Source organism: Temnothorax curvispinosus, unplaced genomic scaffold (assembly GCF_003070985.1).
Source record: "Temnothorax curvispinosus isolate PA1 unplaced genomic scaffold, ASM307098v1 QBEX01004290.1, whole genome shotgun sequence".
In the NCBI taxonomy this organism is placed as follows: domain Eukaryota; kingdom Metazoa; phylum Arthropoda; class Insecta; order Hymenoptera; family Formicidae; genus Temnothorax; species Temnothorax curvispinosus.
In genome coordinates this window covers 229,634-245,063 of record NW_020214070.1, presented here as the reverse complement: position 1 = coordinate 245,063, position 15,430 = coordinate 229,634, and the positions used below count along the sequence as shown (strand labels likewise).

The 15,430-nt window shown below is 40.3% G+C and overlaps 1 protein-coding gene across 4 annotated transcripts in view; it reads left to right on the top strand.

Moving 5' to 3' along the window:
• Nucleotides 1-15,430, top strand: part of LOC112453394 (MAP7 domain-containing protein 1-like) — a 145,030-nt gene that overhangs the window by 20,588 nt on the left and 109,012 nt on the right. For 2 of the 4 annotated variants that reach the window (XM_025014173.1, XM_025014172.1), the window contains exon 1: nucleotides 9,738-9,771. The exons of the other annotated variants lie outside the window; for them this stretch is intronic. In XM_025014173.1, the coding sequence (XP_024869941.1) occupies nucleotides 9,753-9,771 (19 nt within the window). In that variant the 5' untranslated portion in view covers nucleotides 9,738-9,752. Of the gene's footprint in view, nucleotides 1-9,737; nucleotides 9,772-15,430 lie in introns of those variants that run through there. 4 annotated transcript variants of the gene reach the window in all.

The window sequence follows — 15,430 nt, the reverse complement described above, 5'->3', positions numbered from 1 at the left end:
TCGGGGGAAAAAAAACTCAACGTCGTCCTCACAGACGCTTTCCTCCTCGCGTCCTCGTATCGTTATCGATATTATCCCCGCGTTGCTTCGGCAATATGTGGTGTTGTAAACGACTAGACGCTTCCGATTGGCCAGTCACGACCGTCGTTCGAGGTAACATTTCCTGTCTGCACGTCGCTGCTGCCGCTGCCTCTTACGTTCGAGACGCCAGTCGGTTGTTGTTCTCGAGACTTCTTGTGTTTCTCTTCTCTCTCTTTCTTTATCTTTCTTTCTCTCTTCCTTCACGGGCGCTTCTTCAGCTTCCTTCAGCCGTTCCGCTCCTCCACCGCTTCTTCTTTGCCGCACCGAGAAAGATCAGACGGAGAGAAAGAGAGAGAAAGAGATTTCGCATACCTGTGTGAGAAGAGACGGGAGGAGATGAAGGTCGAACGGTGTCCACACGAAACGGGTCGCCAGGCCGTAGACCTTCGCGAGCTGCTCGAATTTTGGCGAGACGTCGGATCGCTTGTGTGTGTCGAGCCAAAATTTCTTCTCAAATATTTCTTTCTTTGGAAGCTGACGGTCGATTTTACCAACCTCCCGTAGATTTGCGTTAGCGATCGTTAGGTCGTTGACCTACAAATATCTAATAGGTTGAATAACGTGGCGCAGAAAATAAAATCGTTTTTTAACAAATTTGTGAACAGTAGATGCGATTCACCTCGAAGGAGGTTGGCAAAACCGCTCGCCAACATTTTTACGCTGACAGACAAATCCATCTATCCGTTTGATGAACTAGGTGACGTTCTTGTCACCGGATTCTCTCTCACATTTTCACGCTGTTTCGTTGTAAAGAGGGATTAAAAGCTTTTCGCAATCGATGCTTTTAGCTTTCTCGTTCAGCGCTCGTCAAACACTTGGTTCGATATCGCCCGGCTGTTTTTCCTGTGTCAAGGTCGAGCACTGCGAAATGGATTCGTCCCAGTTAGCTTGTTGAGTAGGTGATGAGGGATTATATCAGACAAACTTACACTGTGATATTACATTTATCATTTCTGATCTTTTAAGCGAGATTTAATTATATCGTATGCTTGAATCCGGCTACACGCTTCTGCCTTTTTTTGTGTATTTTACCGCACCTTTTTTGTGAATTAATTAAAACATTTTCTTGCTACGATATTTACATGGATGAAGGTTGCCCGTAGAATTTTGGTATCAATTATTAACGGATAATTCTGTGATGAACGCAATGACGAGGACGTGATATCGATTACCTCTTATCACCTCAAGGCTTCTAAATCGCCATAACGACCGCGCTAAATTTAGCATCGGCAATTTCGCCGCGCAATCGTTTATGAAAACAAATCGCCCGTAACTGACTCGTGACATAATACGACTTTGTTCGATCTATCGGAAGCCGCATATCGACGATCGTTTCCTTAATCGCATTGAACGCTCGGGTAGTTTATTCGATTTGATTCTCTACTTGTCGGTGACGCAACACAAGCGCAACCTCCCTCGCGGTCATTGATTTTCCTCTTTATACTTCGAGCGCAGCGTATCGGCGGTTGTCGGCGCTGCGGTTATCCTTGCTGTAATGCGGGTGACGTGTGCGTGCAGTCGCCGCAGCGGTCTGTTCTGGAATTAGTAGCCTAACAAGCTGCAATTGCCGATTGCTTTGGATTGAGGCTGATGCGACGATTAAGGCTGATTAAAGCGATTAAAAATCGGATGGGTCAACCTTAGATGCACCTAGATTTCTAATGATGGTGACGATCGGCTTACAGGGATAATTTGATTTAATCCTTTTAATTCTCTAAAGATTACAAGTAGATTTTAATGCGTAACCTGATTATTTTATGTTTGTTTTTTACTTACGAATTTTTTGTATCTAATTTAGAAAATCTAAATCTTAAAAATCTGGAATGTCTTATCTAAAAAAATGTCTTATCTATCTAAATTGATGTTAAATTAATCATGATTTGCTCTGTCGGAAATATTTTACTTATATAGTAACAACTGAGTTATTTCCTTGTATAATTTTTCCAAGTAGTAGTAAGCGGAGTTAATCAAGAGTTTAATGTCTTGTTCTTCTCACTAACGCTCGCGAGCAAGTATTTAGAAAAGAATTTGCGGCACGTAACGACCGAGTCGACAATTGCAATTGCGTTAACACCGGACGTCGTGAAACTGACATTAATTCCCCAGCCTGCACCAGATTTGGACTCGCTGGGACATCTGGGACATGTACCTCTGCGTGGAAACAAGAGGTTTCGCGCCACGTGGATCTTTGCGCGGCGCTTATATTAAGCCTTCGCGTAAAAGGCTGAATCATTCGAACGTGCAGCACATGTTTATTCCATTGCACATGCAGCTCATGTGTAGCACTAATCGTTGCAATGTATAAAAAAGTTATTTTCCTCTGTGTCTTATTTTACGGCAATCCTAACACTAGAACATAAAAGCACAGTATATTAGATATTCTAATTTTCTCACTTACTCATCGTGCTGTATGCATAATTTGCGCTACTAATGTGAATAAATCATCTCATTGATCCGCGTGAAAGGAAGACCAAGCGGCAAAAATAACGGCTTCCGTTATGCGTCGGTAAAAGTATTTGGCACATCCGCCGTCTAAAGGCGTCGACCGTTCACGAGTTTATTTCTGTCCGCGACGACAGGGCTTTTATAGTTGAAAAAATTACTTTAGTATAACAGAACAGATTGTAACACAATTCGACAGTAAAAAATATTAATGTTTGAAAGTAAAATATTTTGGTAATAAATATATAATGATATGAAGAAGTAGCTTATATTTAGAGTTTTATTTTTGTCGTAAAAGTCATATTTATATTCGCGATCTTCAAATATTCTCGTAAAAGTCCTATTCTCTCCAGAGAGAAAATTATTTAAATCGCAGCCGTCGTTTCACGTCGTGTCTGATTATCTCGTCGATTATATTTTCTATTAAAGGTTAAACGCCAACGAATCTCGCGTTATCCGATCGAAGCTGTGTTGTTGGAGTTCTGTGAAATTTCATTGAAGAATCGTGACTCGCGAAGCACTACTGCCGCGACGAAACATCGTCGATACCCTTAGTTTCCATGCACGCGTTGCCACGCATTATAGTGCGCGTTATTAATATTATTATTTAATGACATGTAACCTATTGATTAATTTGTCAAGCTGTCATGTAATAACGTGCCGAAATTTGACTGAAATTAGCCGAATTCAACGGAATTAAACATTTTTAATTTTAATGCATTATAACACGCCGTTGCGTCAAAAAAGTATGTATTTGATTGATGAAACGCGTGGAGACGCGCGTTATAACACGTGGCAACGCGTGTATGGAAACCAAAGGTTACGTGATCCATGGCGAAATCTCCCTCGCGTACCAGATATCAATGTGCCCACGTGTGCCAGCAACGACAACCTCTTCGAGAGAACCGACTCCGCAAGGCCCTTATGCAAATTCATGCGCGCGCCCACGTCCGCTATCGCGTCCGTCATATATGCATTACGTATCGTGCGGTTAAAATAAAAGACGAGAACTGCCATAAGTGGTGATACGGAAATTAATCCGAAGCGCGGATGTTATATTTCATGTCTGTTTTAATGACGTTTCGATATCTTATCTATTTCTGTATATTTATCTCTGCATAATTACTGGTATTATTATACACTTTATGAGGAACTGTTTTTTTTTTTTTTAGATTTTAATAAATAAGTGGTTTTTCCACGGCGGAAGTTGTTCGATTAACCTATCTCATCGTGCAAGCGACGATGGCGCGAAGAGGCAGTTTCCGACACGAGAGACGTGATTATAGGAAACTCTATGAAAGCTTATAATTAGTTATAATTGCTATTTACCTGACATCATTACTAGCAAGTGCGACTTTCATCGTCACTCCGAAACTTTCAAAAGTTAAGTATCTCGTTTGATTGCACCGCAGTGAAAACCCGCCTTCGCAATAGAGTCGGAGACCTGATGCCATTCCGGATAATTTCATTTATTCATTATACATTCCTTGATTGAACGCGGTCATTAAGGATCGCAACGACTGTCTAGATTTTCTCCGCTCTTCTCTCCATCTATCCAGCGCGAAATTGATGCGACGCTTCGAGCGATCCGAAACGAATTTGCCGTTACGTTTCCTGTCGACAGTTCCATCCACCTGTCGCAAAGACGAAACCCAAGGAGTCGTCTTGTATATTCCTCACGTGTATATTTCACGTCGAAAACATCAAAGCAGATCCATCATGTTCGTTAAATTCACAGATTCGTGACCGTGACCCGCATATAAAAGCTGCGCAATTAATATTGACCCTCCTTTAAAAAGCGCTAATTAATCTTAGTCGGAGACCGAGATATCCGCTCAATTACTCATATATTGCTGTGTCAAAGAACTCTGAGTCTTAATTCATTTTTTACCGCGAGATTTGCCGCGACAGAAAAGATTCGACAGATTATTCAACATGGATTTAGGTCGGTTTAACGAATTGCTAGAGTTTTTTTTCTTACAGTTCTCTCCAAATTTTTCTAAATATATTTCACGGAAAAAAATTTAGCTAAATTTAGTCGTAAAATATGGATAACTAATATTTTTTGCAGCGAGAGCTATAGTTTAGCAATAATAGCAAAACCTTTTGTTCTCGCTGCAAAAAATGTTGGTTATCCATATATTACGACTATTTTAGCTATATGTAGTTAATCTTTATTTCCGTGTACAATCATTTTTAGATTACTGCCGTAATTTTTGCTAGAAAAATTAATTTAAAGTACGGCAAAGAATAAAAAAATAACGTTGTAGAAGTGGGACAGTTCGGTATAACCCTGATCTGATATAAGAGCCTTGAGCGGTATACGTATCGCGAGTAATAACCGCGCATAAGACGGATCGCGGCAGCTCTCGCGAACCGTCGAGCCGGATCGAGGAACCGTCGATTATCGAGGCACGGTGGCCCCGGGCATGGCGCATGTTCGATCGAGGGATCGATGGCACTCCAGAAGTCGTCGTTACTATCGGTTAATGCGATCGGATTCGAGACGATGATCGCTAATCAGCGTATTGCGAATCGGTTTCTCCCCGACAGAAAACACAGGGCTGTCCCGTGGTAGGGAGTTCCGTAATCCCGCGCGACGGCCAGCGGATTCCTGAGGATAGTAATTATAGTGCTTAACGAACAACCGCGGGCAGCTGCCACTTATCGACACCGGGTACCAATGAACGCTCGTTTATCAGTCTCTTTCTCTTTCGACCGCGTATCGGATTGTCTCGGAATGAAACGCTTACGCACAGAAACATCTTTGAAATCTTGCGGTACGGAAAGAACACATGTATATGTGTATAAGACATTCGAGAAAGATTACGTAACGTATTCATAAATAAGATCTTTATTAACTCAATGAAATCTACCTTGGTTTAGCATAGATGAAGATTAAATTTTGTCATGCGAAAAGAATTGAATGAATGCAACTTCAGCGAGTTAGTTTTACTTTGCTAACGTGAAAAAGTTTTAGTTTCTTATGTAATTGCACGATGAATCATACTTCCTGATAAAAAGCTGTGAGAATTTTTGACTGCGAGGAAGTTAGCGAACAAGAGAGTAAGTACCGGCGCGAGTTAAAGTTCGAAAAGAACGATGACGTGAAGATGAGAAATGTTGCTGGCTCGTTGTATCGATATAGTGGATCGCGACACGATCATCGATCACAATCGGCTGCCAGATCGAATCAATAAATAAAAGCATTGCATCTCGCGCGTAATGACGAGATTCATTTCTGTCGCGTCTAACGGGGTCGTTTCTTCCCGACATAAAGCATCATGCTATACGGATCGGTGATGGGAATGTTGCGCAGTCGTGTCGTAAATCCAAACGACGGACGGAGAACCGTATCGGGAGCCCATAACTCATAGACGACCGTTGCAGCGATTTAAATAAATCCTTTCATAAACATCGTCCGTTCCGCTCGATGCCCCAATTAACAGTTGCCTTTTTCTCGGAGGGGCTCTTTCGCGCGATTGGGTGTAAAAACGAGCGTTGCGAGACAGATTAAAGGCCACCGTCCTGATTACAAACGCATAATTGCGCCGTTAACGGACGTGTCTTGACCGGTTCGTAATTAGAAAGGTAATGACCAATTCCCTATTGACCCTAACGTCCCTAATTTTTCGATCGCTTCCTTCCTCTCGCTTAGCATCGCATTATTTTAATTTATTTTATTTTATTTTATTTTCTTTATGATCAAACGAGGCGATCGGCTTAGGATCTATAAATTAGAAGTCTGAAGGACGCTGGAGTAATTTAAAGGCGGAATCGTTTTCCATACAGGTCGGCCACATGCTTGTTGCGTGATGCCGACAAAGTTATCGATGAAGGAAAATGCGTTCATTATTGTATCTGGCATTTTAATCTCGATGTCATTCGTTATTATTTACGATAGCATCCGGAAATGAACTTTAAGTATTGATATGATGTGACAGATGATTATAGATGCACTTTGCGCGATGAACCTATGTGACTCGCGCGATCGTGGGTTAAAAGACACAGCACACGGTGCCACAAAAGAACATTCCCGAAACGATCTGGGGATAAGTTATGAGCACCGATAGATCGATTTATTGCTCGCGAAGGGGGCCGAGCGATAATTATATTATGCAAATGCCGCGGCGAGACTGAAAACGCCAAATAAGCGCATGCACTCGATGCAGCCGCTCACTCTGCATATAATCGGCCTCATAATGTGGCAACGGGATTGCAGCTAATTAGCTGACAACAAGAGGTTGTCGTAACGACGGGGAGTCACGCTCCTGAAAATAATTCTAGAGAATCGCCCCAGAGTATTACGTAGCACAAATTCGAGGAAAACCAGATTCCGATTTCCCAATATTCCCTCAGAATAATAAACGACGCTTGAGCAGCTCTAATTTAATTCTACGTCTAAATAAGAACCAGTATTATTAATTGACCAACATTAATTAATAACCTGATTTTAATTGCTAAATAACAAAAATGGATTTGAAATCATATATGTAAGTAATTTTAATGATTATCATGAAAAGGATAACATCTGCCTGGACTGTAATTTCTCGAGTCGACGCATCTACTAATATTTTCTAGGTGTAATGAGAAAAGGTCATCTCGTAGCTGGTTAGGATCTTGTCCTGCTCGTGCCCATTTAGCAAGGCGATTTTTATAAACATTAATTAACGCGGTTGCATCCGCACTTCTCCTTTCCCTTTTTCTTTCGTCCTATCACGGTTCGCCATTTATTTGCATCCAGTTGACCGTTCTTCCTTCAATCTCTGTAATTGCACCTGAATCTCGAAGTCTTTAGAATTCGTTTAGAATCGTTGTTGAGCAACCGCTACGAAAAATCGTAACGAAGCGATAGTGCACCCAGAGCATCTATACCAACTCCACGGCATGTTATAACACAAAATGTTTCGCCATACAGCCGTGACGCATAACTTTCCGAAATTATTGTTTATCTCCTTACAATGCCTTACATTGTTCGCCCACATTTAGCCGGAATTCAAGTCATTCTAACCATATTTGTGCTTGTAAGTTTGGCAAACTAATTTCAAACTTTGCAATAGAAACACGATTCGAGGATCATAACTTATTATTTTACATGATCAAAAGACTACATTACAAACAGGTAGTTGGATCTGTATTAGGACATTTAAATTTAATTAAAGTTTGATTTAACAATTGTTGATTTAGCCTTAGTTAAAAATAAATTTTTGCGCGATTTCTTTCCGTCTAACCACTCCATCTTTTATTCGAATTAGTTAAGTATTTAAAACTATCGGTGTCATCGATATCGCAAGGCAGACAATTTGAACACGCTAGCACGCAAAGAGGCAATTCTGTAACTTCGATCCGCACTGCACTGCTACAAATACACCGATTAAAGGGTAAACAAAAGCGAAACGAGAGGTCTAGGGTGCTCGAACGTGGCTGCAGAAATAGCCAATGGAAAGGCACGCGTCATTACCTCGAAAGTTCTAATTTTATATATGAATTGCTATTAATTACTGACTGACTATGCACGTACGGTGTAATCACGACAAATGTATATACTCTCGCGTTACATAATTGTTAGCGTTTGATATTTTATTTCGATTCTGCGCATTTTTCTAGTGAGATTGAATTTGGTTTATTTAAAAATCCACAGAATTTGCGATAACAATTATTGAGACGACTGCTGCGCACGGTAAATATCCAGTGTTTATCGTGGTACGGTTTCCGCATATTGCAGCCGCAGAAATAGGATAATATAAATGAGGGGAACGCGAATCGCGCCGGGCACGTCGTGGTTTCTAATTTTACGAACGGGTTGGGTCGATCCTCGCGATACCCGGTCGGCAGGAGGCATCGCTCTAAAAGCGTCTTTTGGAAGCGCGCGCGCGCTCCGCATTTTTCGAGCGTTACCACTCGCCTCGAGCCGGTTACCATCACCGAAGGCACACAACGCTGATCGCGATTTTCTCGACCACGACGTCTGGCGAGCGGAACTCGCAGACTGGTTCCTACACTCTCGACGTCGACTATCGGAGCTGCAGATTCCTGCAGACTTTGTCAGCGAAAACAGCGCGTTCTGTCCCGAGCGACGACGGTTTCCCGATAATACCGTCGCTCGTTAAAAGTTAATCCAACAAAAAACACGACGGACATTATTTTTTAACACGCTTTTAGATAGATTCGTGGAAGTAATGTTTATTAAACGGATCTTAAAGTAAGAATTCTACCTCGCAATAATTTTTAAATGAGTAATAAAATTGTATTAGTTTCTCTTAAATGGACCTTACTTATCTTAAATTTGAAGCTCAGTTGTATCCAAAATCTGTGAATGGAAAATATTAAAATTGTTGCGCAATATACTCCTGCTGATTAAACTTTCTTCTAAGAAAAAAATTAATTTTTTGGAGGACAGACGAGAGAAAGTGCGCATTACGACACTTTGCATAAAATATATGTTTACGGAAAATTTTTTGCTGCATGATTTAACGCGTATCGATACGGTGTGTCCCGGCGCCGGCGTATTAATCCGGGAGCGAGCAGCTTTTACGACTGTAGGCGACACGTTGCCTAAGGAAATTGCGAACGGCGTTCTGCGTTTGATCGTGATTTTTCATGCGACCGCTTTTCCGGTCGGCTCGCTATCGGCGCGTATCGCTATTCAATTAAATTTCCCCATCGGAGTGCAATCGAGCGTCGATCGCCATTTACTACTGTATTATCACAAACGTACGTTTCTGCTCCCCTTCTCTTTTCTTCTTTTCGTCACATTCCGATGGCTCCGCTACGACTTCGCAAATAACGTTCGAACGAACGATGGAAAATCAATTCGAATAAAGACATTCAAGATAAATGTCAAAAACGCTGGAAAAAGGGATAGGAAATTGTTTATAGGGGAAAATTTTCCCACGTGGGAAAACTGTTAATTATCTCTGGTTTCTCGACAGTGGAAGGTAGATAGATTGTGGTAGGTCTCAAGTTAGAACGTTAATTAAAACTTATCGCGTAGATTAATGCAAATTTCCTTCGTCATAAATTAAAGCGACATTTGCATCACGTAACTGGAGGGTTACATATGCTTATTTTTCTTATTAAACGAATATTTGTGTATTTAATATCACTTTTTTTTATCCAATGTGTAATTTTCTGTTACAGGTGAGTCGTAGATCTGTAAAATTACGTTCGCAGCAGCGTATAAGGATTTGTAATTTTGCTTTTGATTTCGCGAAGCTGTTTGCGCGAAAATGACTGCCCTAAATCCAGGTAAACCTTCATCATTTTTTGATAGCACGAAGATATTGTGTAATAAATGCGATATCCTAAAATAAACCGCTCTCACAGACATTATTTAGATATTATCTCAAGACTAAAAGGATCATAGACTTCACGACATGTCTTTCTGAGATATTTATGACCAATCCTTTCAGTAATTAGCATCCGTATGGCAGTTTGCGTCTCATTTAGCGAAAGACCACCTTTCGCAAGAGTTGCTTCAATCGTGCGGAGACGCAAGTAACGATTGAATTTCGAAAATAGACTTGGCCCGATTCGCCCGTAAAATTGCTGTGCGACGTTTGCCTCTCCGCATAGTTTCTCTCCGGGTTCCTTTTGCATAGAAAATTACGCGAAAAATCAGAAGAAAGATATATGCGTGCATTTGACAGTAGCGAACGAAGTTCGTGGAAAGTTCCAAAAGAAATTGCTTGAATTTTTGTTTCTCTCTGGATATCATCGATCATTTGATGCAAAGAGAATATAAGAGAGAATTCGTTGCAAATTTCTAACTTCCAGAAAATTTTTTACCCATTAATATCGCGCGTGTATAAAAGTACAATTATTATTATTGGTCGCGGTTTTACTGCGAAAATGAATTATTAATTAACACGATGACAGTGATATATTTGTACTTTCGTGCCGAAAGAAAGTTTCAACGCAGTGAGCCACTCTGTACCGTACTCTAATCTTTAAATGTATCCCGTTGCCAGTTGGCAATGATTGCATCGATGTTCCAATTCGAGTTAAGATCATGTCAGCTGATAGTGATGCTCCATTTTTTCGAGAAAGAGTTTGATTAAACAAATAAAGATTTTTTACTTTTAAAATTGAATATCGCATACAAGACGTTTAGCTTATCATTTTTAATTACTTGATATAAAGGAGTGTATTAAAATGTCTACAAGTCCAAAATATATCCATATAAATATATAGTGTTGATAGAATGCGACTATCTTAATAATAAGAATTCTCAAAATCAGATCTGTAACGCGTAACGGGATCTGTCGGAAATTTAATTGAGTCTTGGAAAATTGAGCGGATATTAACGTATGACGCGGCGGTGATATCGATATGATATGGGCGTTCAATTATTATCAGAAACGCAACGAGAAATGTGCCGACCGTTAATTGTCATTTACCGTCGTTGAATTAAGAGTAATTAAGGTCGGGACAGTATTGCGTGCGAAGTGATAGCGTGACGCGCGGTCTGCCAAAACAAATAAAATCTTAATTATCCGTCGCGGCCGTATTTCTTCGATAATAGAACAATTTTTTAGAAATCGCTAAAATTCCATGTTTCTTTATGAGTTCATTAATATATTTTTTTTATTATCATGGAGAGAGAACATTTTTTAATAGACTACCGGATTCTTTAAAATTAATTTGTAAGTTATATTTTGCTGTACAATCCGTTAATTGGATCTAAGTCTTGTAATTATATATTTTCAGAGTTTCACGAAATGCCGCTACTTTCGACGTTTTCATAAAATCATAATAATTGCGATATTCGTCATGGCGCGATATCAGTTTCACAGCACAGAAACAACTCGCATTTTTACTAAAAGATCGCGGCTAATTACGTGAGAAAGCAAAAAAGAGGACAATTTGTTCGGCAGAGATAACTCATATGTACCGTTAAAATAGCGTAGACCTTCCTTATACGTATCGTCTCGCTACTGTCATGCTCGCTAGCTATTTGTACTTGTCGCATATAATTGGAGGCTCCTTCAACGCACGTTTCACGTGATCCATTACCAGCTTTCAAGGCCAAAGATTTAAGAACATGACCCTTCTCTCTCTCTCCGGCCATTAGAGATAATTGAATTAATCTTACAAATTCTTAAAACAAATAGCTCACCTCTTTTTGGAACTCTGGCCGCAAAAAAATGCCCCGTAATATCGCGATAATATCGCGTAATAAATTTCAATTATACATGTTTCGTTTAGAAAACGCGGAACTCTATTACGAGCGCGTGTTCATTCTTTAATTATAATCTCGCTTGCGCTTTAATTGCGAGATTTTCTGTTAGCATTAGCAGTGTCTATACTTGTTAACACTTTGCAGAACTACTAGAAAGCGTATAAAAAATATTCAATATGTACGATTAATTGTTGAATTGATCTCCCGCGGCCGAACAAGTTTCCGGCCGTTGAATCGCGTGAAAGCGAATTATTTTTCTAATCCTTTGCCGTCCTCGATTTCTGCATTATCTTTCGTCCGGATGGCCGCCGGACATTCGTGCTCCGGATTAAGTGAATCCGATACTATCTGAACTTCACATGTGCTCATCATGTAGAAACAATGTATGAAAAGTTGAGTTTCAAACGCGATTTATAATAGCATCAATCTATTGCTTTCACACATTTTTTTTTTAAATGAAATGCGGATTTCGAAATTTAGCTTTTATGAGAAAATCATTGTTATTATAAATTTTACTGCATTAACAAGAACAGTGTTATCTCACATTGGTGTAAGATCATGTCACGTCATTGTCGTATTAACAATTAAATAATCGCGAAGGTTATAATCTTTAATTTCATTTCCAGAAATTAAATCGTTCAAAAATCGAGCACTTTGTGTTATCCGCGAGTTTCGTGTCGCGTTTCTCACCATAAACTCGCAGCAACTTTCCTCGCGGCGGGAACGTTGCATCGCGCGACGGAAGACCGATGAGATACATGCCGAATCGCGCGATCGAAGATCAGATGGATGTGCAGAGTCGCATGAAGGGAGATCAGGTACACGTCGGTTATGCGCTTAGACGCAAGCAGCCGGACGAAACGATGGACTAACGCGTCGGTCAGGGCCGAAGAAATCTGCACTCGCTGGCAAAGGCCGCTATGCAGGAACGATCTATCGTTTAACGTCTTGTCATAAATTCCGCTCGGGTTAGGGCAACAGCGCGTTAAAGTGTGACAAAAGATCGATTTGACATGCGCGCTCGCGCGCACGCGAAGTTTCTCCCCTATGGCAAAGCGCGTTCAGGCTCGTAAATCACGGTCGAGATCGTAATCGATCGATGCCGAGACTTTAGACGGAACGAATTTGACCCGATTTTGCCGAACGTCCTGTTTCGACGACGGCTGATGGAGCCGAGAGAATTTTCGAGGAGATGAAAAGAACAGAAAAATCGGGATGGCGTCCGCAGCACGCGAGTCACTCGCGACCGAGAAAAGCGCGGCTTTCGTGAGGTTTTTGGATTTATCATTGGATTCGTTGCGCATGATTGAGACACGTTCGAAGCACGTCAGAATTGTTTCCCCGCGAGAACTCGCGAGTTGCGAATAGAGAGCACTCCCATTCCGCGTATCAATCTATTGTTTACTTTTATTTTGCTCTTTATCGCTCTCGCAATTAATCGAACTCTCCGGCGACGTGCTCGTCGGTTAATTATCGCGTCGATGTAATACTCGTAAGAGAATCGGATCGCGAGACGATCTCATTGTCGAAGGGGACCGCTATTCCGGTCACGGGATGGCGTGTTTGACGGATCGCGTTACCGTTGACCTGAAAGGCAGGTAATAACGACAATCCTTGGGTAAATCATCGTAATGAACGTCCTACATATTCGGCCACAAATAGCATCGTACGATGGTGATCACGATGTTCGCAAGAAGCGAATAAACGGATCGGGAAAATAACGAGTAAGCAATAAATAAGTATAATAAGTATAATAACAAAACTATGTCGCGTTAATAAATTCGCTACGATAAGTCGCACGTTATTGATAGAGAGAATTCGGAGACTTCATGAAAGTTAACGATATTACAATGTAATAAGCATACATTTGAAGAAATATATAAAAATACATTAGGGGTATTCAAATAAGTTAAAGTTTAACGGTTTGACAGGTTATGTCGGGTTAAAGTCGAGTAAAAAGTTAATTTTTAAACTTTTAACTCAAAGATTAATGTGATAGGTTAATGAGTCACTTATGTATTTTGCATAACCTTAAAGAGTAGCGCGCCCAAAGTTAATTAATTAACTTTTTACTCGACTTTAACCCGACATAACCTGTCAAACCATTAAACTTTAACTTATTTGAATACCCCTATTTACTTTATACATATAACGTTGGAAAATATACGATTATTTTTGTATTTTATATCGAGATTCCTGCCAACTGACGTAACAGCCGACGTTGACGACACCGATGATATTTTTTATGCGAAAGTTGGACGTCGATCGACAATTTCCCACGTCATCATACGTTTAGTCATACGTGCAGCTGCTTAGCTGGTGGTATTATTAATGTGCGTAAGAATTACGGGCGCTACAAAGGTCGTGCGCGAGCTTAACAAGGTACAGTAACACGTGCGTAAAGACTCTGCGCCTCTGTCGCAGGTGCAGGTGCACGTATGTATGCACGCAGCCCGCGCCCCGCGCTCGCTTGAGGTTGGTCACGGTTTATGTGGCCGCTTCGCGATATTACGGTTATCCCCTTAGTGCTTGCCGCGTTCATGCATATGTTTCTGAATCACGGCCGTTTCTCCTTAGAGGCCACCCACGCAAATCTGCAATCATCGGACTGCGGCGTTTCGCAATCGCGGCTCGTTCGAGCGATGACGACGAATTCGACGCGGCCGCGCCAATGCACATAACGTGAAAACGAGAAATGCAACGAGAAAGCATGAATCGAAGTTCTGCAGCATGACAATTAGATATTGATAAGATTAGATTAAGCTTTTAAATTGAATTTGTGGCTTAAAATATTAATGTGATATACATGTATTTTACATCAATATTCTTCAAATTTTTTCTCCTCGGAATTTCTCGGAACTTTGTGACAATTGATCGTTATTAGCGTCAGAATAGTCGCTGTTGACTAAAAATAGTTTAAGAGGTTCATTCAGAAATCGGTTTCTAACTATATAATTATACAAATCTACATTGTAGACGTTGATTCGACATGAAAAACATTTCTATATTGGAGAGCTCGTTTGTTAATACCGTCACGTACTAGTTTGAAACTTTGTTGGGGACGAGTCTCAAAAACGTCGTTAAAATAACGCTTTTTTTTAGTTTCTGAGACATTAAGAATTCTTGCCAAGAACTGGCATAAAGTCTGAAAATAGGGTGAAATTTCCGTTAGATAAAATGTTATTACGTCCGCTTGCTAGATACTTTTTTGGCTTCCTCCCAAGGCTGTATATTTTATAGATAAAATTACCAGAAACAGTTCCAATTTTGCACGAAATTCCCGAGCCCTTGAATTCTTTTATAAAGGTCTTGGATACATTCGAACCATGGGTGTAATTCAGAAAGATCTTCAATGTTTTCTTCATATTTATTTTTTCGCATCGTCGTAGATTATTAATAGAATGTGGATTTTCTCCAGCAATTACGTGTATTAATATCGCGTCTGCGGTCAAGCAACCGAATGAAACACTGTCACGTCAGACTCTGCGGTAACTTTCGAAAGTGTCTAATTAGTTACACTTTCAGACGGCACTTTTAACTGGGCCACCATAGCATGATTGGTAGCCATTAATCAAAACAGTTTATACTTTATATTTGTCCTAACAAGAAAAAAAGTACATATACAATTAACAAAAAATAAAAATTGCATAGCGTATTTGAGAGATAAGATCCAATATTGGTTAAACAATATTGTAATCTAAAATTTCTATTCAACATATTTCACGA